Below are 27,574 nucleotides of genomic sequence, written 5' to 3'. Positions count from 1 at the left end.
AAGAATTTATGAGTAAGAAGAGATTATAATACCTATCTCTGAAATAGTACAGCCAGCTAATTCAGTTGCTGCTTCTAAGCACCTGATATTAAGGGTAGTTGTTGATAATAATGATAACAGGTACCATTTATTGAGCAGTCAGGAACGATGTTAAGCACTTAACAAAACTTACCTCACTTAAGCATCACAACCACCTTTATTAAAAGAGGATTTACTATCTGTGCTTTACAGTTGAGGAAACTGAGGCTAAAGAAGGTAAGGATAAGTCGTTCACGGTCAATCAACCAGTAAGTGGCAGAGATGGAACTCAAATCTGGGTCTAGTTTGATGCCAAAGCTGTTATTTTAACCCCTTTGCCATTAACACGTTCTCAGTAAGAGATACTGAAAATGGAGTTTTCTTAACACAGCCTTAAGGCTGTAAAAACCCTTAAATTTCATTTCAGTGGAGAAATATCTATTTGAGAAATAATCCCATTAAATTCATCAGATTAGTTAGCCGAGAGAGATTATAGTCTTAGTATTTTTGTAAAGCACAAACAGACCTATTTTTCATTTAACTTGACGTGAAGAGGAAGGGAATGGAAATAAAACTTAGCCTTCCTAGTGTCTTTGGAATGTAGTTGCTTGAAACTGAGCAAAGCTGCCACCCAACTTTCCCGGGAACCAATGATTCTGCGGTCAACACAAGTTTGCTTTTTTAACAGCTGGGAACGCCGAATTGTGACACAGCCTCAAGAACTGAGGCTGCCTTGTTCAGACTTTCACACGGGTCCCTCTGTTCCTTTCATAGAGCCCTCTTTTTCTTAAACATCCCACAAATGCCGCTGGGGGACTCATTCTCCGGGCTGGAACCAAGCCTTCAGGACAGGCGGCACTTGCTTGGGCTTCCCATCTTTTAAAATGCTCTCCGCCAGACCCCGTCTGAAGGACGCTTTCTGGACGATATTTATCGCCCACCCTTCAGCGTCTGAAGAAGAAACAGGAGGGCAGGAAAGCAACTTCAACTTGGTGGTTGAGGACAGACGCCGGGGCAGCGGAGGGACTAAGAACCCCAAGGTTCCTCTAAGGCCGACACGCAGTCCCCAGCCCACCCCAGACGGCGGAGGCAGAGCGCCGATGGCCCCGCCCCGCCTCGCCTCCCGCGCTGGCCATTGGCGTGTCCGAAAGACGCGGGGCGTTGTCGGTGTGAATGGGAGCGCCTGGAGCTGTGGGGCGCAGGCGCAGAGGAGGGGCGCGGCAGCGGGCGGGCGACGCTGCGGGACCACAGTGTGGCGGCCGACTGGCCGGGAGGCGAGGAGAGCCCCGAGTTCTGACCCACGTGACCTGTGGGGGCGGGGGAGGGGTGTTGCTTGCCGGCTTCCCGCGGTGCCTCTGCCTGGGGACCCGCCGGGGGAAGGGCCGCGGCTACCCGTCAGTAGCCCGGGTGGCCCCTGCTGCAGCTTCGCGTCGTGCGCCGCGATCCCCAGACTCGCCGGCCCCCGCGAGGTGAGTTCGGAGGGGAGTTTGTGGGCTCCCCGCGGAGGGAGGTGACAGGGAGGGGGCGTGTGGGGGGGCGGGCTCCTTTGTTCGGGGCGGGAGGGGGCCGGGGTGGTCGCGGGGGCGGTCTCGAGAAACCTGAAGCTCGGCGTGAGCAGCAGCCCGCTCCAGGTCGAGCAGTCGGGTGCTTTCAGGTTGGAGATTTAAAAAGAAGAGTACATTCTAAGAGCTTCATTCTCTAGTTTTTTTAAAAATAAAAAGTACAGTAGGATACAACGACTTCTTACGTATTCGGAGTGTGACAAACATTAAAAACCCGAAACCCTGTGGAATTAAATCCGAGGCGGGTCGCGTTCACTTGTCGTCGTGAGTTTCTTGTCTAAAGCGGGCAGGCTTTTTCAGACACCTGCGTTTACCACATTGACATTCATGGACTTCGGGGAAACCAACCTGTCGACTTACCGTAGAAATTGATAGTTGCTGCAAAAAGTTTTAGTAAGCAGAGAATGTCAAGAAAGCGCTTTCCTGAAAATCTATAGAATATCTGCGAATACTAAAAAGTGGAAAACATATAATTTCCTTGTATTGATGGTAACCAGTTAGCTCATTTTACCTGGTATAATTTGAACTCTTAAAGAAAACGAGTAAGGATGGAAATTCTATTTGCCTTAATGCATAATTTAACCCTCCCGTGGAGTTGAACGAAGTAGATTCTTGGCTTTCCTTTCAGTCGGCTTGTATTGGAGTCGCTGGTGGCGTGTGTGGGAAGCTGAATTTTCAAGCTGCCACTTTAGAAGGGTGCACGGAAGATTTCTGACTTGATAATCACCAGTGTGATCACCTCTGATAAATACTACTTTTGCTTGGCTTGTCATTATTCAAGAAGCAGCTTTGGCTGATTGTTTAGAAGTCAGTAAGCAGCTTTAAAAAGGGGCAGATCGCTGTTGCTTGACCTGTGTGTGTGTGAGTGTGTGTAGGTGGGGACTCGGGAGGAGGAACAGTCTCATACCTACTCTTCTTTACACCCTACCATGGATTCCTTCTGGCAAGCTCTTTCTCAGGCCATTATTTATAATATTAGGAGTGGAGCAGATACAGAGTAAAAAGTTGTGTGTTATTGTTTTAGAGGCATTCCCTCCAAATCCTCTTTGGCTAGATAAGCTGTTTAGTTGTATTTCCTTCTGTTATTAAATCAGACATGCAGTGTTACAAATATTATATTTTAATATAAATCTCAGACTTGGTACTAGGCTAATTGAAACAAAGATAGGTTATAGTAGTTCTTTAAATGGCATTGTTCTTAAGCATAAAATGTTTCTAAGATTTACCTAAAAGATAAAAATTCTGTAATTACTTCTCTGGAATTTTAAAATTGAAAACCTGACATAGATTTAGACTAGTGTTCTAAATCTATTCTAATAGACGTTATTGTTTATAATAACAATGGCAATTATCAGTATTACTACTCTATTGAGTACTTTTAAATACCAGAGCCAGGCACTGAGGTGCTTTTTATAAATCATATCTCTAATCATCATGACACATGTTGGATAAGTATCATTACGCCAAACCAACACTGAGAGTTTAACTAGCTCGAGATCGTATAACTAATAAGTCACCGTGCTGAGATTCAAACCATGGCCTGGTCCCAAAGCACATGCTGTATTGCTTCTGTGTTTGTTCAAATCTCCTCCAGGTCTCTGGATTCCATTTGTAGAGACATAATCCTACTTTTAAGATGCCTGTATGTGCTCTGTTTTGCTGTGAACTGTGCAGAAATATTTCAGCCCTTCTTTTAGGACAGCTATTTTCCTTTCAATGCTTTATAAGTCACATAACATTTTCAGTGTCCTTTTAATCGTCTTTATAAAAACAGTAAAAATATAAGAGTAAGACTTTCCTGAGTTATTTACGTGACTATGAATATACTCTTTACTTTGGAGCAGAAATGTAATAAAGTCTGGTTTTCTCACTACCATAGGATTCTTTGCCGCTTCATAGTTCTTATCTTCTTCCCAGGCAAGAAATCAAAAAAATTTGTTGGACATCAATTATGTGCAAAGCAATTTGCTTGGTGTTGTGAGATAGCGGAGAGAAAGCTTCCTTTTCAATAATAGTTTCTGGAGTTTTTGCAGTAACTTCCTTCTGTCCTCCTCTGTCTATTGCTGCCAGTTTATCTTCCTAACACAGATCCAGCTTTGCTATTCCTTTGTTGAAAAAATTACAAGGTTTTTCGTCATATAAATACAAGGACAAATACTCCTTCAGCCACGTACATATTCAGTGTCCCTCACAATTTAGTACCTTCTTAGACTTCTCTTTTACTACTGCTAACCCAGTGTGCTCATCCTGGGACACTTTATCTGCGATCCCACCTCCTTACTTTTGCTTGAGCATTCCCCATGACTGGAACACTTTTTCTGGATTTGCCTAATAAGGTTTACCCATCCTTCAAGGTGCAATGCCGATTTCCTTGCTTCCAAAAAGCTTTCCCTAGTCCTTTTTACTTAGAATTATTCTTCCCATATCATCTCATAATGTCACTGAATTGAACAGAAACATTTTTACACTTAATTGTGATAACTTTCAGAGGGAGAAAACAGTTATATTTTCCTATGAAGAATTCTGAATTCAAACTCTCTAAGGATTCTTTTTAGGCATTTATAATCATTTTGCATCTGGGATTTATTTCTCCTTAAAAATGTGTTTGAAACCAATTTTGCCATTTCATAGTTCTTCCGTTAAGAGAACTGATTTATTGTCATTTACTAACTCAAGAACAATGCTCAGGAAAAGGGACCACTTCTTTTCTCCTTCACTATTTCGTTCTTCATACATATATTAATTGGTTTAAGCTGATGGCTGACCATCATTGGTAGTAATAAAGGGCTTTTGGTCATATTTTCTGGTGACTTGGTGACGAGTTTTGCTCAAAGTAGTGTTCTCCCCATTGTTTACTAATAAGTATTTCTCTTTTTTCTTTCTGACATAGTAATGTCCTCATAAGATAATGTTTATTTTGCATTTACTTCTTTGAGCTTCTATTAATTGCATCATGTTTGTCCGATAATTTATTTATTAACAAAAGACTACAGTTTGGAAAGGGCAAAGATTAATGTATATATTTAGGTTTGGTTTTTGTCTTTTTTTTTTAAGAAATTGGGCTTAGTGTGAATCATTAGTGTTTTTGGATTGCATTTTCTTGTGATCACCTGGCCTTATAACCTGAGTAGTCATTTGGAATGTACTGAAAATATAATTGGGGTTGATTGAATTTTTAAAAAATTATCATTGTGTCTTCTATAACCTTGATATTAAAATACTGCTATGTGTCCAATTTTATGTGTTTACAGTAATGAACTAAAAATCATTTATGTGTCTAGTTGAAACTCTTCCAAAAGGTTATTAATTTTACTAATGGATTAAAAGTACAATATATTTTAAATTGTTTTATAGGAGGGAAAATTAACATTATTTGTAGACTCTGGGCTTCAGTTTGAGGAAAAATAAAACCAAGTAATAGGGAGAAAAATACTAATTTTATTCTAATGAACATATATAAGACTCTTCTCCTTTAGTTGGACATACTTATATTCTTAAATATAAATAAGTAATTTTGTTGAAATAGGATTTTTGATTCATTAACTGCTTTGCAGGGAAAAAAGGTAACCAAGATTAGAGCTGTTGCATAAAAGAATCTTCCTTTTGTTCTTGAAATTTTTAAGCAACTGTTTCATCCTCCATTAAATTATTGTAATCACTAAGGACTGTAATTTCAGAACAGCAGTTTTAATGATTAGCGTAGTCACTGGCATAATTCAGATTGGCTCCATGTTAATCTAAAAATAGATCCCCTTTCTAGTTTATCATCCCCTTCCCCAGGAAAATATTCAGTATTCAACTTCTTTCTGATTTATCACGGACTGCCAAACCTTAAGACACTAAGAGGCTGCCTGTGCAGTAATGATTATATTTGTAGTGCTTCGTGTAGAGATGGTTGGAAACTACTGTTGAACTACAAACTTTCAGCCTATCTCATAAGTAGACTCATACACTTGGTCCTTTCTCACCGTTAAACAACAATGCTAAGATGAAGACTTGAAATATTCAAATCCCTTTCTTCTAGGTTACATTTTGTTTTAGTATTTATCTAATTTGAAATTTCATATACGGTCTTTATTAGTGTTTTGGTTATCCAGAGAACATATTCTTTGAAGTCCTTTTAGCTTTATGTGATGGATAAAAATATAAATGCTCTTCACCAAAAAAGGAAGTTTATATATAGTTGTTTAGAATGGTGAGCTTTTAGGTGTAAACCTTGGAAAAAATGAAAAGGAATTCTTATTTTATATTACTAAAATTATTTTTGGATTATACAGCTTTGAAATAGTTGCATTCATTGTTTTACCTTTTTAATGTCCACAGCTCTAGACCTGAATTTCTTGTTTTCTCATCTGCCAAGAATAAATATGAGAGTTTAAAATCAATAGTGCTTTTACTTTGCATGTATTTGCTGTTTTTCCGAATGACCCATGAGGATTAATTGCAAATATACATGGGAACCCTTCTGACTGGTGATGTGCCTTTAAGATATAGATTTACTTGGAATCTAGAACCATTATTCTAATCTATTCATTGAATTTATTCTATTTATTTAGCTGATCAGTAGTCACAGTTTATTAGAAAGTTTTTATAATATGTATTTATTTAACAGTTACACTGTTAGTTACACTTGTTTTTTAACCTAACTTGGCCTAACATCTTACAGACTTATATTTATTGTTGCAGACTTAAAGGTTAGCAATAAATTGAGATGTAACCTTAATTGGAGCACATACTTTAGGGTTATATATTTGCTAAAGGAAAACTTTACTGATACAGTTTTTATAGCATACTCTGTGGCAAATTCCCATTTCTCCAGAATGATTAGAGAATAGAATCATCTGCTTTACTATGTACCATGATTGTTTATTAATTTCAGATTGTGTAAAGTAATTTACATTTGATATATACAATTATCAGTTAACACTAAAACTATGTCCAACACTATAGATAGCTATAGATAGATACACACATGCCTATAATCTTGAGTTCACAGTATTATGTGACAGTTTGATTATATTATTGGTTTAGAGATTTAGTATGTTGAGTGAAGAATCAGACCTTTTATGCATTGCTTTATTTTTTTTTCTCCCATCGCAATTTCTCCTTAATTTTGCCACTGACTCATCACAGTTTTTAACATTTGAATCTCATGGGTACTTTAAAATTTTTTAGTTTTAAAGATGTGAAAAATTAAGAAATATTAGTCACTCGTTCTACTTCCCCCCTCCCCCATCCTTCCCCATTTATCAAATTTTATCTGATATCAAAATTTCTCAAGTTATCTTTTTGTTTCTTTCAGCTATTATTTGTGAACCTAGCACTTTACCAAGTACAAGTTTGAAACAAATAGTCCATTTTTTTCCCCTCTCGAAGTATCACTCTTGCAATCCAATTTGTCAGTTACTGTGCCTATTGCTACTGTTCCACCTGTCCTCAAAATTGGAAGTCTTGTAAGCTCTCTGTCTCTGCTTGACCTTTGCCTCTCACCTAGCCAGTGGGCATTGTTTTCATTTTTCTGTAGGTACTCTTAGCTAGATTACTTAAGTACCCAGTCGTTCTTGATCCTAACTTCCCTTGCTTTAGGCACTAATTTCCCACATCAGTCGTATATTCTAATGTCAAAATAATTTTTCTTGCCTTTGATTGGCTCCTCAACACCTGCTACACTAAAATCAACCTCTGAACTCTGTTGGACTTTGCTTACTACACCCTTTGCTTTTTCTTACACTCTTCATCTCCTTCTATGTAAACTTCCTGCTTTTACCTTCCTACTCCTGATTTTACATGTATCGTTCCTTATACCTGCCACCTTGTTTGCACTGTAGCTTCCAGATAGAATGTAATCAGGAATACATGTTTAGATTAGGTGACAAGCCATATTTAGACCATCTACAAATAAATTAGTGTCTGCTTACTGATACATAATTTGACAGAAAATAACCAGTTTACCTAGGGTAGTTACCTGAGTTTATTTTATAAGTGGATGTTTTGGCCTCCTGCTTTGCTACCCCCATTAGTACTATGATGTGTATTTGTTACTCTAACCTTTACCCTGAATTCTAATGTGAAAGAACTTTATTTTAAATGTGTTCTTCATTCTTCCTCAGTATTTATCCCAGTTCCAATTTATAAAGAGCTCCTGTATCTGATTTGAAACATTACAGCTGAAGGGATTTGGAGAATTTGAGTATTGTACCTTAGAGGGAATTATTAGGATAAGAGGAGTTTAAAGAATTTAGATTATCAATCCTGGAGGCAAGAAAAGTAAGATATTTATTATCTGATGGGTGTTACCACTTTATAGAGACACTTAAATGAAAGAATCAGACCAAAAGTTATTGGCATTTAAGTTGCAGTCAGGAGTAGATAGTTTAGATTAATTGAAAGAAGGACAAAAGATATACAGCTGACTCTTGAACAATGTGGAGGTTAGGGGCGCTGACCCCCTGGGCAGTGGGAAATCCACGAAAAATTTTACAGTTGGCCCCCCATATCCATGGTTCCACATGTGCAGTTTCAACCATGTGGATTGTGTAGTACTGTAGTATCTATTGAAAAAATTCCCCGTTTAAGTGGACCTTTGGAATTCAAACCCATTCAAGGGTCAACTGTAATTGTAACTGTCTATCCCTTATTTTTCAGTCACCTAGTTTGAAGATACTTTACTGCTAATCGAGTAAAGTATCGATGGAAAATATGGAAAATGGAAAATAATTATTGCTTTCTCTTTATCTATGGTTAGACCAAAAGGTGCTGTGAGCTAACAATTTTGTTAGCAGTGAGGTTTTTGGAGCATTGTTTGTTAAAACCTGGGAGATGCTATTAAGGGCATATGTGTTTCTTGAAAATTATTAGTTGTAAGTCTTAATGGAGGTTGGAAGTTAAACTTGATAGCTTCTTAATATTCTTTCAAACCTATAATTTCCATTCCATTTCCTGGTCCTGTCATTAAATTTTATTATGTTAATTATTTTAAAATATTAAAAATAATTTAATATTTGTTGTAAATTTTATCAGTGTTATCTAGTAATATGTAAACTATATGTTAAATATGAAGTGGGTTTGTTAGCTCCACGTGGAGCATTAATGAACACATTAGTAAATTAGTTAGAGAGTTTTTGCAACATGAATCATTGAATCAAGAATTGCTTGTTTGGGACTTCCCTGGTGGCACAGTGGTTAAGAATCCACCTGCCAATGCAGGGGACACAGGTTCGATTCCTGGTCCGGGAAGATCCCACATGCCACAGAGCAACTAAGCCCATGCACCACTGAGTCTGCCCTCTAGAGCCCACAAGCCATAACTGTTGAGCCCACATGCTGCAACTACTGAAGCCCACATGCCTAGAGCCCGTGCTCTGCAACAAGAGAAGCCACCACAGTGAGAAGCCCATGCACCGCAATGTATAGTAGTCCCCACTTGCCACAACTAGAGAAAAGCATATGCGCAGCAACGAAGACCCAACACAGCCAAAAATAAAATTAAAATAAAAAAAAAAGTTAAAAAAAAAAAAGAATTGCTTGTTTGTTCAGTGAGTAATTGTAAGGTAAGAAATGCTACTTAGGGACTTCCCTGGTGGCACGGTGGTTAAGAATCCACCTGCCAAGGCAGGGGACACAGGTTCTGTCCCTGGTCCGGGAAGATCCCACATGGGCAGAGCAACTCAGCCCGTGCACCACAGCTACTGAGCCTGTGCTCTAGAGCCCGTGAGCCACAACTACTGAGCCCGAGTGCCCAACTACTGAGCCCGAGTGCCACAACTACTGAAGCCCACGTGCCTAGAGCCTGTGCTTTACAGCAAGAGAAGTCCCTGAAATGAGAAGCCTGCGCACCACAACGAGGAGTAGCCCCCACTCTCTGCAACTAGAGAAAGCCTGCACGCAGCAACAAAGACCCAGTGACGAAGACCCAACACAGCGAAAAATAAATACATTTATTAAAAAAGAAAAGAAATGCTACCTAATTGTTACGGAGATTGAAATTTAAGAGTGACTTTTGCGGGGAGGGGGATACTCTTCCTTTGAAGATAGTAAAGCCATATTATAAATTGTCTTTGGTAAAATGGTGAATTGTATTCTCTGTTTCCTTGCTTATTTAAAAAAATTTTTTAGTGATTCTGTATGCAGTCTTAATCAAGTAAGGTATTTTGCAGCTCCATTTATGTACATTTGTTAATTAAATGCTTACATTTTAATAAGTATGAAGTTAACATTTTTTTAATGATTGGTGAATTTGGGGATTTCATTATGATCTCATGACTGGAAAAATATTTCAATTAAATTATAATTTAACTTAATTCTAAGTTAAGTTAATTCTAATACCTCACCTTCTGCCCCGTAGTATAAATAACAACCTAGACCTCAAAGTGGTAGTGGAAGACAGTTTAATTGACAGTGTAGCTGTTGTGTAATTTAGATGCACTTTGGAGCTATTGCTATGAATATCTACACTAATTCCCTTAATGTTTTTTATTAAGGTAAAAAGGTACAGTGGAATTCTGAACAAAAGGAAAAGAGAAGATTTGTTGGATTAATAACTGCTACCTACCTTTTCATCTTTTCTTAAGACACTGCTTCCTTTGTTGGCCAAGAGAGAGGATAAGAGGAATGATATTTTGTATTTCTTATGTGCCAAACTGGTATTAATATGAAAACCTCATTTCCTCTAGGAAGCTTGTCAGTGTTCCCAAGGCTAATCCTTTCCACCTTCCTCCTCCTGCTCTGTTCCATACTAACCTCTCTCTAACTATACTTAATTAACAAAGCAGCAGGAGTGTATTATCTAGAGTCTAATTTATGTTATAGCTGAAATACTTAAAAGGATGTGGAAGAGGAATTAGGCTCTATTGGATGGCATCAGAAGGGAGAAATGGGTAGAAATGGAAAGATTGCTCAAAGTGTGGAACAACTGTCTAAAAGGACTAGTCAAAATTAGGATTAGCTGCCTTGTAACCTTTCTGGGAGTGTTGTAGTTGTAGTAATATGTTGGACTAACTGACCTATGAGGTTGTTTATAATGCTGGATTCCAGGAATGAATGAATGAATGAATGAATGAATAAATTTTATTTATATAAGCACATATATCTTAATTTTACCTTATTTGTCTCTTTTAACTGTTACCTTAAAGATTATAGTTTACTTTCCTCTTTGATTCCATTGTTGACCCATTGGTTTTTTAGTAGCATGTGTTTAGTCTCCATGTAATCTTTTTTTTCTCATTTCCTTTTCTGTGGTTGATTTCTAATTTCATGCCATTGTGGTCAGAAAAGATGCTTGAGATAATTTCTATACTCTTAAATTTGTTGAGGGTTTTTTTTGTGCCCACTATGTGGTCACTCCTAGAGTATGTTCCATGTGCACTTGAAAAGAATGTGTATTCCAGTTTTTTTGGATGTAATATCCTGAAATTATCAATTAAGTCTAACTGTGCTGTTGTATCATTGAGTATCTCTGTTGCCTTATTGATTCTCTGTCTGGAAGATCTGTCTATTGATGTGAGTGGGGTGTTAAAGTCTCCTACTATTATTGCATTCCTATCGATTTCTCCCTTTATGTCTGTTAGTATTTGCTTTATCTATTTGGGTGCTCCTATATTAGGTGCATATATGTTGACAAGTGTAAAATCCTCTTCTTGTATTGATCTTTTATCATTATATAGAGTCCTTCTTTATCTTTCTTTATGGCCTTTGTTTTAAAGTCTATTTTGTCTGATATAAGTATTGTGACCCCCACTTTCTTGTTATTTCCATTTGCATGAAATATCTTTTCCATTCCCTCACTTTCAATCTATAAGTGTCCTTTGCCCTAAAGTGGGTCTCTTGTAGGCAGCACATTGTACACTCTTGTTTTTTTAATCCAGTCTGCCACTCTGTGTCTTTTGATTGGAGCATTTAGTCCATTGACATTTAAGGTAATTATTGATAGATATGTATTTATTGCCATTTTAAACCTTGTTTTCCTGTTGATTTTATATTTCTTCTTTGTCCCTTTCTTTTTCTTTTTCCTTTTGTGTTTTGGTGATTTTCTTTTGTATTATACTTATGTTCACTTCTTTTTGGTTTTTGTGAAGCTGTTGTATGTTTTTGATTTGTGGTTACCCTGTTTTTCAAGTATGTTAACCCCTTCCTATATCTACTTGCCTTAGACTGGTAGTCATATAGGTTCAAACACATTCTAGGGGAAAAAAAATCTACATTTTCTTACTCTCCTCCCCCACATTTTATGATTTTGATGTCCTCTTTCACATCTTCATGTTCATCCTTTTGCTGCTCATTGTGGTTATCATCACTTTCACAGAAAATTTTTTGATTTTTTTTTTTTAATCTGTGTACTGGCTTATTTAAGTGATTTATTTTCCAATTGTGATTTTCTCTTTCCTACAGATTCTTACTTCTTTTCTATTTAGAGAAGACCTTTTAATATTGCCTTTAGTTTAGGTTTAGTATTGCTGTATTCTTTTATTTTTGCTTGTCTGAGAAGTTCTTTATCTCTCCTTCTATTCTAAATGATAATCTTGCTGGGTAGAGTATCCTAGGTTGCAGATTTTTCCCTTTAAGACTTTAAATATATCTTGCCACTCCCTTCTGGCCTGCAGTGCTTCTGTGGAGAAATTAGCTGATAGCCTTATGGGGGTTCCTTTGTAATTAACTGTTTGTTTATCTCTGCTGCCTTTAGAATCCTCTCTTTATTCTTAACTTTTGCAATTTTTATTATAATATGTCTTGGTGTAGGTCTGTTTGGGTTTATCTTGCTTGGGACCCTCTGTGCTCCCTGTAACTGGATATCTGTTTCCTTCTTTAGGTTTGGAAAGTTTTTTTTTTTTTTAAATGTTGGGGGTAGGAGTTTTAGTAATTTATTTATTTATTTTTGCTGCGTTGGGTCTTCGTTTCTGTGCGAGGGCTTTCCCTAGTTGTGGCAAGCGGGGGCCACTCTTCATTGCGGTGCGCGGGTCTCTCACTATTGCGGCCTCTCTTGCTGCGGAGCACAGGCTCCAGACGCGCAGGCTCAGTAGTTGTGGCTCCCGGGTCCAGTTGCCCCGCAGCATGTGGGATCCTCCCAGACCAGGGCTTGAACCCGTGTCCCCTGCATTAGCAGGCGGACTCTCAACCACTGCGCCACCAGGGAAGCCCTAGGTTTGGAAAGTTTTCAACCGTAGTTTCTTCAAATACATTTTCAATCTTCTTTTCTCTTTCTTCCTCTTCTGGCATCCCTATTAATGTGTAGGTTGGCATGCTTTATATTATCCCATAGGTCTCTCATATTGCCTTCTTTTTTTTTTTTTTTTTTCATTTGACTTTCTGTCTGCTGTCCTGATTGGGTGATTTCCATTATTTTATCTTCCAGGTCACTTATTCATTCTTCTGCATTATTCAATCTGCTCTTCATTGCTTTTAGCTTAGTTTTCATCTCTGCAAATGAGTTTTCTAATTTTTCTTGGTTCTTCTTTATAGTTTCTAGTTCCATTTTACAATACTCTGCATTTCTGTTGATAGCCTTTCTTAATTCCTTCAGTATTTTCATTAGCTCCATTTTGACATTGGTGTCTGTTAGACTGAAGAGGTCTGCTTCATTTTCTTTCAGGGGAATGCTCTTGGTCTTTTAACTGGGAGTGGTTCCTCTGCTTCTTCATTTTGCTTATATTTCTCTTACTCTGTGAGTTTAGGAGAAAGAGGTACCTACTGCGGTCTCGAAGGGCTGTTTATATGTGGGATTGTCTCTGTGTTGCTTGTGTGCATTTAATATATTTGGTGCGCGGGCTGTTTTAGTATGGATGTCTGTCGCCTCTTTCCTCAGCATGTGCTGGTTGTCATCCCGTTGATAGAGGGTGTGCCCATGCGGTGGCAGATGCCCTGTCCTGGGGTCCTTGGTGGTGGCGGTGGCGGCTCAGGCACGCCCCTGGAGCACGCGATGGCAGCAGAGGCGGCTTGCAACCACTCTTGGAGTTCGGGCAGGCAGTCGTGGGGACCTGTGACCACTCATGGGGTCCGGGAGGGCAGCAGGGGGGTCCCAGAACCACTTCTGTAGAGGTTATAGTTTATATATGATGGTCTGTTGTTTCTCTGTGGTATATCTGGATATTGATTCATTTTGATTTGTCCTGCTTAGGACTTAGTGTGCTTCTTCAATCTGCTAATTAATGTCTGTCTTTGATTCTGAAAAACTCTCAGTGTTTATCACTGAAGATTTTGCCTTTGCTCCTTTTTCTATTTTTCTTTTTGGTACTCTAGTTAGACCTCTGTTAGAGCCTTTCATTTTTGTCTTCCTTTTCTCTGAACTGCTCTTTAGTATTTTTAGTATTTTTCATCTCTATCTATTTGTGTATGTCTGGGTAAACTCTGCAGATATTCTTCTAGTACATCTCTTTAGTTTATCTGCTGTCCTGTTTAACCAGTAATTTGAGTTACTAGTTTCAATGTACATAGCAAAACTTTTAATAGTAGCAAAACAAAATCTGAAAAACTACAAGCCAAATGCCCATCAAAAGCAGAATGAAAAATACATTTGGTATACAATGGAATGTGATACAGCAATAAAACATGCAGATGGTAGCTATGTACAACAACAAGCGAGGTGAATCTCAGAAACATAATGTTGAACAAAACCATACAAAACTAAACAATATATAATTTAAACCTATACAGACAGTTGTGGCAAAGTTATAAAGAGAAGCAAGGAAATAATGAACACAATTCAGTTTAGAGATCACCTTAGATGGGTTAGGTTGCGGCACCCGGGAGACTTCAAAGGCAGTGCTAATGTTCTTTATCTTAAAGTGGGTGCTATTGTGTCATTCTACCATACACATATTTCCTAAATTTCTTTTGTACTTACTCAGTGAAAACATTTAAAAATCCTCAAAGATTTTAAATAGGATGTGCATTGAGAACAAATGAATATCAGTGTAATATTATTATCAGCACAAACATCATCTTTGAAGAAATATGTTTACAGAGTTTAGGATTGACTTGTTCAAATGAATTATTGAAATTTCATTTTACTTGTTAATAGCAGTTTTTAAAATCTTGAAGTATCATAATTTTAAGATACTAATATCATACATATTCTTCTATGTTTGTAATAGAAAATATTACATAAAATTATTTATTTCAAACCAATTTAAAAAATTAAAGTACAGGTCTCAAATAAATATCATATACTCACATCCTTATTTAGAAGCCCTCTGACAATTAAGCCCTCTGCTGTTTTTCTCCCGTAATTGACATGACAACAGTCTGTGAAGTTACCTGTGTGATTATATACAGCTTGGAAGTACATTAGGTTATTCTTTGCAAATAGGACTTCAAGCAAAACATCTTGTATTCCTTTTGCAGAAATGTTGCTGAAGTGCTGCTGAAAGGGCCAGAGACGCAAGGATTTGGGACACATTTTGAACCTTTAAGCTGACATTGACCTCCTTTCATTATTAATAAAGAAGAAGCAGGAGCTTAGGATGTATTAACATCAACTCATTAATATACTAACCAGACAATGTTCTGCAACAACTCTACATTGTAGAACAGGATTGGCACAAAATAAAATAATTTCTTATTATACCCAGCTTATAATATGACTCGATGGAGGAAAATCTGATAAGCATGAGGGAAGACCATTCTTTTCATGTTCGTTACAGGTAAGACTACTGCTTTCTTAGCGGGTAATTTTTAATACTTATTTAAACATGTATTTAACTCTGATCATTTCAAATTTAAATTTGAAAGTACTAAAAATATACTAGCCATAGTTAGAATCTCCTTTAAGCAGTGTTTTCTTTTTGTTGTGGTTGTTATAAGTTTTTATATCCTTTCTATAGGAAAATGGTAGTAGAGACCAATTATTTACTATAGTTTATTAATGTTCTGAGGAAGAGTTTATGAATAGTTACTTTAAACTTTGTTACTCTTTATATAATGCAAATATAAAAATGAAATATATTTCTGAATCTCTGAGGGCAGAGGATGGATTTTGTAGTGTGGTTGGCTGAATGACCTAATTTTTCTGTTAAAATTTCTAGTGATCTTTTATAAATGAGTTTTAAAAAATGGGTATTAATGTTGGAATGGGTGGGTACTTTCTAAACATGATAAACTAATAGTTTAATATTTAGTGGTAAAACTGGGGGCTTCCCTGGTGGCACAGTGGTTAAGAATCCACCTGCCAATGCAGGGGACATGGATTCAAGCCTTGGTCTGGGAAGATCCCACATGCCGTGGAGAAACTAAGCCCGTGCGCCACAACTACTGAGCCTGTGCGCCACAACTACTGAGCCTGTGCGCCACAACTACTGAGCCTGTGTGCCACAACCACTGAAGCCTGCACACCTAGAGCCCATGCCTCACAACAAGAGAAGCCATTGCAGTGAGAAGCCCGTGCACTGCAACGAAGAGTAGCCCCTGCTCACTGCAACTTGAGAAAGCCCGTGAGCAACAACGAAGACCCAACGTGGCCAGAAAAAAAAAATTTAGTGGTAAAATATTAATGACATTTCTGATACATTTAGGAAGAAAGCAAGAATATCTGCATCATCATTATTTAACATTTATTTTGGAAGTTCTGGTCATTGTACTAAACTAAAATAAAGACAAACAAATATTAGAATGGAAGACAGTTGTTAGTAAGGTGATTAGACATGAATAGATTCCTTATCAAAACTATTATAAGTTAAATATTGAATAATATTTAAAAACGTCAGAACTTATGGCTTTGAATAGTATTCAAATCCCTAATGAGTGAAGATGTTTGATACCAAATTTTGGATGTCTTAACACATGCATAGGAAATAGTGAGGAGATTTACTGTCCTTTGCTTTGGAGCAGATGGTCCATGTTAGGGCATGGTGCCAAGGAAGTTTATATAGGTAAGCTGAGAGCATTTCTATTAAAAATTTAAAATTTTCAAATAAAAGAAAATGGAAGACATTCACCATAATTAAAATCAGCTTTTAATAGAAATGCTCTCGCTCTACCCTGTGGGGCATAGTTCCAGGAACCTCTGTATCCACTGTGAAGTCTTGCCAGTTTTACCTCCTAAATGTTGCTCAGATTTATCCATCCATCTGGATCCTCCCCACCACTGCTACAGTTCAGTGTAGCAGTGAACTAAATCGTCTTCCCTCCAGACTCCCTGCCTTCTCCATTCTCTCCTCTTGGAATCTGTCTTTTAAATTTGCCTCTAGAGGGCTCTGTCTATAAACATGCAACCTGTGTTTTAATCCCTTTGGTGGCTCCTAGTCACCTGTAGGGCAGAGCCACACTTAATATAGTACAAAGGAGCTTCCATTGCCTGGCCTCTACCTATTCCTTCACCCTTACTTCCTTCCAGTCCTCACCTTGCACTTTGAGCTCTGGTTCCCTGTGCATGACTCAGTGCCTTTGCTCATGCTACACCCTATGACTTGAATGCCCTTTCCACTTTCTTGGTTTAGCTAATTCTACTCAATATCTAAGATTCAGTTCAGAAATATTCTCCTCTTAGAAACCATTTCTAAACTCCATAGTTTGGCTATATGCCCTCACATATCGTGTGCATATCTCTTTCTTAGCACCAACTGTATTAAAATTCAGTGTATCTGTTTATATGTTTGTCTCCTCCTCCCTGCCACTCCCTTCTTTTCTTTTTTTGTTTTTAATTTTTATATTTTGGCTGCACCGTGTGCCATGTGAGATCTCAGTTCCCGTGACCATGGATAGAACCCGTGCCCCCTGCAGTGGAAGTGCAGAGTTTTAATCACTGGACCACCAGGGAAGTCCCCGCCACCCCTTCTTTGACCATTTAGCTCCCTTAGGGCAGCCATGATGCCTAGCCTGTGGTCTGGCTTGTAGTCCACATTTGATGGAATTGTCCATTGAACTTCACTGGACATAACCATCAGATGAACCTGGTAAGATGTTTATCTGTCTTGCTAAATGTTTTTAAGAGTGGTTTACTTCTTAATACTGTAACAATAATAGATAAGCAGGAGCGGATTTTACCTCTGCCTATAAGAAGGTCTTAGATTCATCTTTTTTTCATGATATAGCATAGGTCAAACATGGTTATACATTGATATAGGACTTCACCAAAAGAAATTTAAGACTCAACTGCTTGTAGTAAGACTATACCAAACAAATCTCTGGTTTCATCAGTGCTGTAAGATCAGCATTCTGTACACTGACTGGATTATTGTATAACTGCAGGTAATAGTTTGTATCCCTTGTGTTAGGAGTTATGGCCCAATATAGGTTATTTTTTTGCTGTGGAAAACACTTAGCATGTAAAGTTTTATCCATCTGGTTCTTTCATTGAGGAGGTCCTCATCTATCTCTGGAGGAGCTTCTGTGGCACAATAAGTTTGTAATTTTGAAGTGGAATAATTCTTCAGACACTAAGAAACCTCTTGAGAGATATCAGAATGCTTTATGAAATAGTTTACAACTTATTTGTGGAGGCAGAGAGAAATGGAAACTGATAGTAAAATGGGATTTGTTTCTAAACTTTTAAAAAGTGTGCAATTGATTTTAAATAACTATCATTAATTTTTTTAAGAATGATAATAGTACTGTGATTATATATTTTTAAAAATTTATTTATTATTTATTTTTTGACTGCATTGGGCCTTCGTTGCTGCACGCGGGCTTTCTGTAGTTGCAGCGAGTGGGGGCTACTCTTCGTTGCGGTGCCCGGGCTTCTCATTGCAGTGGCTTCTTGTTGCGGAGCACAGGCTCTAGACGCACGGGCTTCAGTAGTTGTGGCACGCAGGCTCAGTAGTTGTGGCTTGCGGGCTCTAGAGTGCAGGCTCAGTAGTTGTGGCACACGGGCTTAGTTTCTCTGTGGCATGTGGGATCTTTCCAGACCAGAGATCGAACCCATGTCCCCTGCATTGGCAAGCAGATTCCTAACCACTGTGCCACCGTGGAAGTCCTGATTATAATTTTTGAAAATGGCTCCTTATCTTTTAGAGTTACATACTAAAATATTTACTAATGAAATTATATGCATTCTGGAATATACTTCAAAAGAATCTGAAGTTGTAGAGTGAGGGTGGAAGTAAAGATGAAATATATATTGATAATGTATCATATATTGGTAATTGTTGATGTAGAAGGATGGATGTATCAGGTTCATCATACTAGTTTCTCTAGTTTTATATTTCTTTGAGAGATGTCCTTGTTCATACTTGTTACTGTGAATAACAAACATTTCAGTACTTTAATGTGAAAATTAGATTATTGCACATAAGTTGTAAAGGAATACAGTTTTGGTGTTGAATTCTTCAATTTTGATACATAAATATACTTATTAATAATATTCTTTCTGAAGAATAGTTTGAGGTAATGTGGAGTGGTGGAAAGAACACTGGATTTGGAGACAAAGACAGGATTTCACTTCTCAGATTTGTCATTGTATGATCTTAAGCAGGTCACTGAGCATCAGTTTCCACTTCTGTAATAATAGCCATCTCAGAGCATCATTTTGAGAATTAAATTTGATATAATATATAGTTAGAATCACTTTAAAACTAAGTTACCAATCAAAATTTAAATTTAAATCAAGATGGTTTTGCACTTGCCCTTTTATAAAGTAAACTGGAATAATTAGATGTATGTGGTAAATTGGATGGATGAAAATTGTTTATGGGGGCTAGGACTGGTAATGGAAAAGATCCACGCCCAAGTAGAACACATAGAAGGTGGAGCTAAGGGCTGTAATGAGAGAGTGGACTGCCACAGAAGACAGCACAATGGAGAAGGTGCAGGGCACTCTTGCTTTGATCTTAAGTCCTGAATCCCATCATTTATTCTTAATTAGTATGTAAGCCCTTAGAAGGGAGAGTCAGATTTGGACAAAATCGGTTATTAAATTTTTTTAAATGTTGTAGCGTCAAGATTTTAATCCTCTTTTGCTTTCATTGATATACTATAAACACAAGAAACCAAAAATAAGGAGGTAAAAAAACAAATCAAGTTGTAGAAGAAAAGTAAAAAATAATAAAATACAAAAATTAAAATAAATTGAAATGACGTGTTTGTGCAGAAGATGAGGAATTAAAGCTATAATGTTCAGTCTGTTAACAAAAATGAAAACATTTCAGTCAAGGATAGTAATATTGTCTTTATAGTTATTAGAAATGTACTTTTTTGATTATATAATTAAATAGGCCATTAGGAAGAATAAAAGAAACTTTGTATGTGGGATGTATTTTAATGGAGAGCTGTTTTCCTGGTTTGTCTTCTACTCTGGGTATGTTCTTTGTTTTCAACCCAACTGATAAACAAATGAAGTAATTCTATTCTCTCATAGAGACAGGATATGAAATTACTTTCTCTGTTACTATTTAATGATCTTTTAAAAAATTTATAAACCAACCTGCGTTGGCTGTTTTGCAATTAGGTATATTTGAGGTGTTGGAGATTTTGCCAGAATATTGACTTATTTTCCAATAAAATATACCACAGCCAAAATATATGTCAAAATAAACTCTAATAAGCTAGAGAGTTTTGAGCTTTATTTTGGGCATTCGTTACTGAAATGACTTTTCTAAGGTAGGTTCTCCTGTAGGGCAGTCTCACCTCATGCACTTTAAGGACAGCTGTGTAGCCAGCAGGGTTCCAGGTGGCTATCACTGTTTCCAGTGAGAATTATGTAAAGTACCTTTTTTAAAATTTGTAGCTCTTATGATACCATTCAGCCTTATAGCTAACTTTTGTTAGCGGCAACAGCATTTGGATTGATGGTTCCATTGTAATTTTGTATAAGTTTTAAGTCCAGAAGGTCAAATATTTGTGGTGAAGATATTTATTTGAAGAACATGCTTCTGTGTTTTATATGGCTGTACTGTTATTAACTTCCAGTTTTTACATATGAATAGTGCTGACAAAAAATTAATCAATAGTTAATCTTAGAAAGAAAGGGAAAATTTTATTTGCGCCAACCTGACTGAGGATTATAACCTGGGAGACAGTCTTTCAGAAAGTTTTAAGGACTGTTCTGTCTTAGAGAGGTTAATGCACAGTCATAAAAGTTTTTGAGACAAAGGGTTTTACATCAAAGTAACATGTTGACAGTTTACATAGTCCAGCAAGGTGAGTAGTGGATTATTGTGACCTTTACAGGATTGAGAAAGGAATGTTGTGTCTTTAATGAGTTACCTGCTGGCTCCAGGAGGAATTGCTTTTTTTTTTTTTTTTTTTTTTTTTTTGGCAAGATGACATTCCTGTGTCTTCTAAGGGGATCTAGTTAATGTATAATGCAGGTGCACAATGCACACTAAAGGGGAGATGGTAATGGCTCAAATGGCAAAGAAAATTTTATGTTAATTTTTTTTGTCCTGCCTTAAAAATAATTTTGTTTCATCAATAGCCTTATCTCTGATTTCCTGGCCAGCAACCTAATCATCCTGAACTGATGGTTCTGGTGTGACTATTTCTCTACCTCTCCCTCGGTGAAATCATGTGCCATCATTAGTATTCCATTGTATGGTGGCATGTAATTTTTTTTAAACAATACTCTAGTGATGGGCATTTAAATTGTTGGTAGTTTTTTGCTGCTGTGACCATCCTTTTACATATATCCTTTTGAATTTGTGTACGTGTAGCTTTAAGATAAATTCCTAGCAGTGAAATTGCTCAATATATAATTTTTTTCCATAATTGGTATCATGCTTAAATTAAAATTTGTTAATAGAAAGAAAGCAATGTATTTTATATGTAAAAATATCTTTTCCAGTTTTTTTCCCTATGATAATTCTTAGGAGTTCAGTGGTTTTAGTATTTAGACAAATAGAGGCAAGTAGTTCAGGTACTTTATCTAGCGAAAATAAAACCACATTTTTACATATTAATCTTTTGCCGACTCATTTCTCTTCACACATGCAATACACCAGTAACCTCATAAAACCTTAAACAAAAAAAATCTATTTTTTTAACTCTTTCATCTTCAAAAATACAGTTCCAAATGGCAGTTGTCACTTGTGAAAGACACAAATAGGCTTTTTAAATTTGAAATGACCTATAAAGAAAAATAAATACAACAGTTTAAGGTTTCCAGTAAACTGATTTATATTTCCACGTGCTTTAGCTCTCCCCCCACCCCCGCCCCCTAGTCTAATGTTGAAGCAAAATGTTAAAAAGAGGTTAACTTGCGTTACTTTACTTTGACCCATAAAGTGAGGGTGAAGTCACTAGTCTAACTGTGAACAAACAGTAGCCTTTGGCTAAATCACCTGAATTATTAGAAAAAGATACCTGGATGTAAAACTTAAAAAATACCTGTCAGAGATGACTACTTTCATCTGCTTATTCTGAGCCAGAAGTCTGCTCTGAACCTTTGTTAATTGGCTCTATTAATCTTAGTCCAGACTTTTCATTTAGCTTCACCTGGTTCATTTTCCACTTTTACAATTCCATTTTAATTTATGACTCTAAGGAAACTTGAAGTTTTATAGACTAAAAGACAGCACCTGAAGAAACATATTAATTGATCTGCTACTAAAAATACAAAGTGTAATCATATTTGAATGAGTTTAGGGTGAGTGGTGGTTTAACTCATATTTCCTGTTAAAGCAGTGATACTCAACCTGCCCTGTACATTGGAATTACTTGGGGGCTTTTTTTTTTTTTTGCGGTATGTGGGCCTCTCACTGCTGTGGCCTCTCCTGTTGCGGAGCACAGGCTCCGGACGCACAGGCTCAGCGGCCATGGCTCACGGGCCCAGCCTCTCCGCGGCATGTGGGATCTCCCCGGACTGGGGCACGAACCCGTGTCCCCTGCATCGGCAGGCGGACCCCCAACCACTGTGCCACCAGGGAAGCCCACTTGGGGGCTTTTAAACAATACTGGGGACAGACCTCACGCCCAAGGGAGTGGGACCCAGCATGGAGTTTTAAAAAATGCTCCATGTGAGCTCTGCTGCTGTGCAGCCAGGATCAAGAACCACCACTCTGGTAGAGTTGCTCAAAGCTAATTGTAGTAAGGAATAATTTAGCGCTGCTCCAAAAATTAAAATGCTTGATGAGCTAAATCAGAGTCTTCCAAAGGATGGTGTTATTCCACTGGTGGTACACAAGGTAATTTTACTCGCTTTTTTATTTTAATACTTCCATATTTGTCTCGAGGTGCATTAGAAAATGAATGTAAGTATCACATCAAACTCACAGTTTCATAGATACTGCTTTGGATGAAACTAGATTTTTTTTTTTTTCACGGCATGTGCCAATTTAAAGGAATTTGCCAAATTTTAGAAACACATTTAAGTGAATGATTATGTAGTACATAGACATGGCAGAAATCATAAAAATGTTGAAGAAACACAATGGCAACTTTGGTGAAGGGCACCTACTAAAGGTTAGGATTAGAATCGGAAGTAATGGTGCTTTTTCGCCTAGATATATTTATAGTAACTTAATTTTTCTGGCTTTTAAAATTCAGTGACAAACTTTGAGAATTAGAATTTCTGCAGATCTTTAAATCATTGCTTCCTAACATAAAGTTTCTTAACAGTTCTTTCATAGAAGTGTACCTTGTGCATCAAGATATTTTGCTCCTCTGCTTTTCTAAGGTATAGGTGATCCTGTGGTGATAAGACGGGGAAGGGGGTGGTGGTGTGTGTGCTCGTGCACGTGCATGGACACGAGTGTGAGATAGGGATGTGTGGTAGGAGGGGTTGATGGACAGGTTGAGTAGATCACCTGCATACCTGGATAGAGAAGAGTATTAGTTATAGGACTTCACCTCCCACAGGCACCCCTATTCTCCCCAGACTCTCAGAAAGTCTGTAAGTCTGCCACAGTTCAGAACAGTTTAGGAAAAACTACTAGGTTCTCTCATTGGTAAAGTAGGTTGCTCTGGGTGAGGCAAGTAAAATGAGCTCTGTCGATGAAAAAATTAATCAGTGGATCTAAGAAAGAAATGGAAAATTTTATTTAAGCCAAATTGAAGATTATAACCCGGGAACACCTCTCAGAAAACTCCGAGAATTGTTCTACCTGTTTGAGTTATGTACGTTTTTGAGACAGAGGGCTGTACATTAGATGACTTATTATTGACATTTTACACAATCCAGATTTACACGTACTAAGCAAGTAATGGGTCAACAAAGCAAGTAGTGGGTCATGGGGTCCTCGTGGCCCCTTAAAGATTAAGAAGGAAGGTTATCTCCTAAGGAGTTGTGACCCTTGATGAGATTAAGAAGGAATGTTGTCTTCTAAAGATGTCTGGTTAATGCAGATGTGCAATACACAATAAAGGGGAGGAAGGAGGCCAAATGGTCAAAGAAAAATTTTATGTTTAAATTTTTCTCATCTTGCCATAAAACACGAATTTTATTTCATCAGCTCCATATAGAGGTCTTTAGCTATCATATAAAAAAGACCTCTGTAGCTGAGAGACATTTGAATAGGCAAATAAGCTTTTGCTATAAATAAGTTTCCTCTTTTATCAATAATGTATATATACTTCAATGATAGAGGCTGCTGTTGTAAGCAAGAGTAGCCACAGTCCACATTTAAATTATATTACTGGAAGTTAAAACACTGTGGTGCATTTGTAATGTAATCTTGTAAATGTCTGTCCTATATAATTTTATAGAATGGAAGCTTCTTGCCTAGAACTGGCGTTGGAAGGGGAGCGTCTGTGTAAATCAGGAGACTGCCGTGCTGGTGTGTCCTTCTTTGAAGCTGCAGTTCAAGTTGGAACTGAAGACCTAAAAACACTTAGTGCTATTTACAGCCAGCTGGGCAATGCTTATTTCTATTTGCATGATTATGCCAAAGCATTAGAATACCATCATCATGATTTAACTCTTGCAAGGTAATTAATTTAAGCTGAATTCTCCCTAGATTAACTGTCACTTGAAAACACATTTTCATTCAATTAAAAAAACTAACAATTCAGTACATTTAGTGAGTTCTGATTTAGCATTGAATTTTAAAACTAATCTTTAGGCTGAACACAGTTTAATTAAGTAAATGAATAGTAGTGAAATGATGCTAGAGTTTAATTAAATGAATGAAAACTAATTAAATTTAAATACAGAAATGTAAGTTTAAGATTTTTATTTAAAGAAGGTTTCAAGGCTAATGGGTCTTTCTTACCTTAAGCATGTCAACTGTTCTCTAGGGAAAACTGTATTCTGGCTGCTTTATATTTTAACACACCATTTGCTTTTTTTCTTTTTTTTTCACCCCAGGACTATTGGAGACCAATTGGGGGAAGCTAAAGCTAGTGGTAATCTGGGAAACACCTTAAAGGTTCTTGGGAATTTTGATGAAGCTGTAGTTTGTTGTCAGCGACACCTAGATATTTCCAGAGAGCTTAACGACAAGGTAATAAGGAAACATTAGATGGTAGGCCAAATGTTTTCATTGAAATTGCTTTGTGTTTTAATCCTATTTAATTATACTGTAGTTTATCTAAAAGTTAATACCAAAAAAAAAAGTATTTGTAGAAAAATGGAAGAAAAAGAGAAACATAATGAAAAATTTTTAATAGATGAGAAAAAAGAAATAACGAGAGGTCCTTCTTTCATAGGTAGTCATGTGTTTGGTTCTGTATGGATGGCTAATGTAAACATTTCTTTCTCTTGACCGTAATGTCAAGGATCTCATGAATAAATACATGTGATAGCATTATAATACCTGGCCTCTGATTTCAAATTGTAAACTGCTGTTATCTTCATCTAGGTGGGAGAAGCAAGAGCACTTTACAATCTCGGAAATGTGTATCACGCCAAAGGGAAAAGTTTTGGCTGCCCTGGTCCTCAGGACGTAGGAGAATTTCCAGAAGAAGTAAGAAGCTCTCTGCAGGCAGCCGTGGATTATTATGAGTGAGTAGCATCAGCAGTCATGTGGCCCACCCAAGCCAGTAGTAAGTTTTTCAGTTTGGCAAAGGTTTTAAAATCATAGACTAGTAAGTAAAATAAACCATCAAATCATTGCCAAAATGTTATAGTGTTGTATTAGAAGTAATCCCCTCCCTCCTCAGGAAAACTTTCATTTAAACTGCAGACCAGTGCCACTTAATGGCACAAACAAGAAGCATCAATAGTTAGTCTAAGTTATTTGGAGTAAACTTAGTCTTTTATCAGTAGAATTTCATAGAACTGTTTAGCTATAGGGGTTCTAAGTTTAACTCTGTCCTGGACTCTGGGCAGAAACCTACCTGAATGGTTGAGTAAAATGTTCCCAATTATTTCCTGTAATCACCCTCCAGCATAGCTATATCTTTTAAATGTGGCACATTATGGTTGTAAGCTTATTTAAATATTCTTTTCCTGATAAAGAGTTTAGATTTGTAAATAAAGTCAATAAATGTTTTTCTCAAACTCATTTTTTCACGACTTTTTATTATCACTTAGGGAAAACCTATCACTAGTGACTGCTTTGGGCGACCGAGCAGCCCAAGGACGTGCCTTTGGCAATCTTGGAAACACGCATTACCTCCTTGGCAACTTCAGGGATGCAGTTATAGCTCATGAGCAGGTATGATGCAAGGCTTTGGAGCCAGGTCGTTTTCTCCATCAGTGTTTTGAACAGTGATTAGATTATTCTTTAGTTTTATTATATAGTTACATCTAATTAAAATTTTCTGTTTCAGCGTCTCCTTATTGCAAAAGAATTTGGAGATAAAGCAGCTGAAAGAAGAGCATATAGCAACCTTGGAAATGCATATATATTTCTTGGTGAATTTGAAACAGCCTCTGAATACTATAGGTTAGTCTAATATTTCTGTAGATAAATGTAAAATGGGTAGTTATGCAATCCAAAGAATCATAGACTTTGGGTTTAAAACTTTCTTGCTGCATACAAGCAGCAGAACCTTGGGCTTTCTAAGTCTCAGTCTTCTCATCTGTAATGGAAGATATCAATACTTGGCTTTTGGAATTGTTATGAGGATTGAATGAAAGAATATATTAAGCACTTATTTAGCACAGTACCTGGCACACGGTGCTCAATACATATCATTGTACCTAAGATTTAATAGCAGCAGTATGGCCCCTTTATATTTTTATTAGCTTTTATCTTTAAAACATTATTTTAAATGAGATTCTAAACATTTAAAATCCTTTAAACCTGTTTAGCATGTATGGTGTGTATAGTTATATGCTCCCACACCACCACCACCAGTTACGGCTTTGCAGAGAGGCCACAAGAAAGCTTGGTAACAAATAGATGCCCTAGTTTCCTCCAGTGATGACTGAATTTCCCGCCATCATCCTACCATCTTATCAAGCAGTTATCCTCCCACCCTCTGCCCAGCTTTGATCCTTGCTGTAAGCTGAGGCCCCCGTTCACTTACTCGAGGAGTTAGTACTCCCAGCTTCTTCTGTGGCAGGGTCTCTTTAATCTATCTGTAGACTTGAAGCATACATGATAGCAATGTTTAAACTGCTTCATATTGCCTGCCCTGTGCTTTCTAGATTATTCAGAGTTTTCTCTAATTAGTGGGAACTGAAGGCCCATACAGACCTTAGGCAGAAGCCAGTTTGACTGAACCAAAGACACAGTCTTGATTGATTTATATTTTATTGTTGAAAAATCCATGAGAGAGTTCTGGAAAGTTCAGCATCTAAAAAAAAAGGTAAAATTGCTTTAGGTCCATCTAAAAAACTAGAATGTCATCCCATCCTCCTTTAAACTTCAACTAATGGTTGATATTTGTTGGTTGACTAGTTATGACTAGTTAGATGTGAAATATCCTTCCAAATAAAGTACATCACTATACAAGGAGCATATGTTTTGATTTTAAATACAAAAGTTTCTTATATTTTAAATCCAAAACACATAGAAAAGTCTTAATAAATGATGTACTTATATTAAATACTGAAAAGTTCTGTAATAAAGTGGATGGTGGCTGTCTGACTAAAGAAGCATGAGTATAAAGTAATGAAATTTACCCCTGCCCCACACACCCACAAACAGGTAGAACTCAGAACTTTACACATATTCCAAAAATATTGATTAAAAATATTTTTGGAACTCTTCTTTGGAAGTGTTTTCAGGGCCATACAAGAAAACTCT

At 37.2% G+C, this 27,574-nt stretch overlaps 1 protein-coding gene across 3 annotated transcripts in view; it reads left to right on the top strand.

Moving 5' to 3' along the window:
• Positions 1-1,171: 1,171 nt before the first annotated feature.
• The window catches only part of GPSM2 (G protein signaling modulator 2), a 63,421-nt gene continuing 37,018 nt past the window's right edge, over positions 1,172-27,574 (top strand). The window contains exons 1-7 of one of the 3 annotated variants that reach the window (XM_030868887.3): positions 1,354-1,487; positions 15,143-15,214; positions 24,144-24,365; positions 24,745-24,880; positions 25,238-25,380; positions 25,912-26,035; positions 26,151-26,266. In XM_030868887.3, coding sequence (XP_030724747.2) covers positions 15,159-15,214; positions 24,144-24,365; positions 24,745-24,880; positions 25,238-25,380; positions 25,912-26,035; positions 26,151-26,266 — 797 coding nt within the window. In that variant the 5' untranslated portion in view covers positions 1,354-1,487; positions 15,143-15,158. Of the gene's footprint in view, positions 1,488-14,915; positions 15,215-24,143; positions 24,366-24,744; positions 24,881-25,237; positions 25,381-25,911; positions 26,036-26,150; positions 26,267-27,574 lie in introns of all 3 variants that reach the window. The other 2 variants (XM_030868885.3, XM_060301741.2) reach the window with 2 other exon arrangements.

This window comes from Globicephala melas, chromosome 1 (genome assembly GCF_963455315.2).
Source record: "Globicephala melas chromosome 1, mGloMel1.2, whole genome shotgun sequence".
Classification (NCBI taxonomy): Eukaryota; Metazoa; Chordata; class Mammalia; order Artiodactyla; family Delphinidae; genus Globicephala; species Globicephala melas.
Note: the sequence above shows the minus strand (reverse complement) of the source record. Positions and strands in the feature narration are given on the sequence as shown.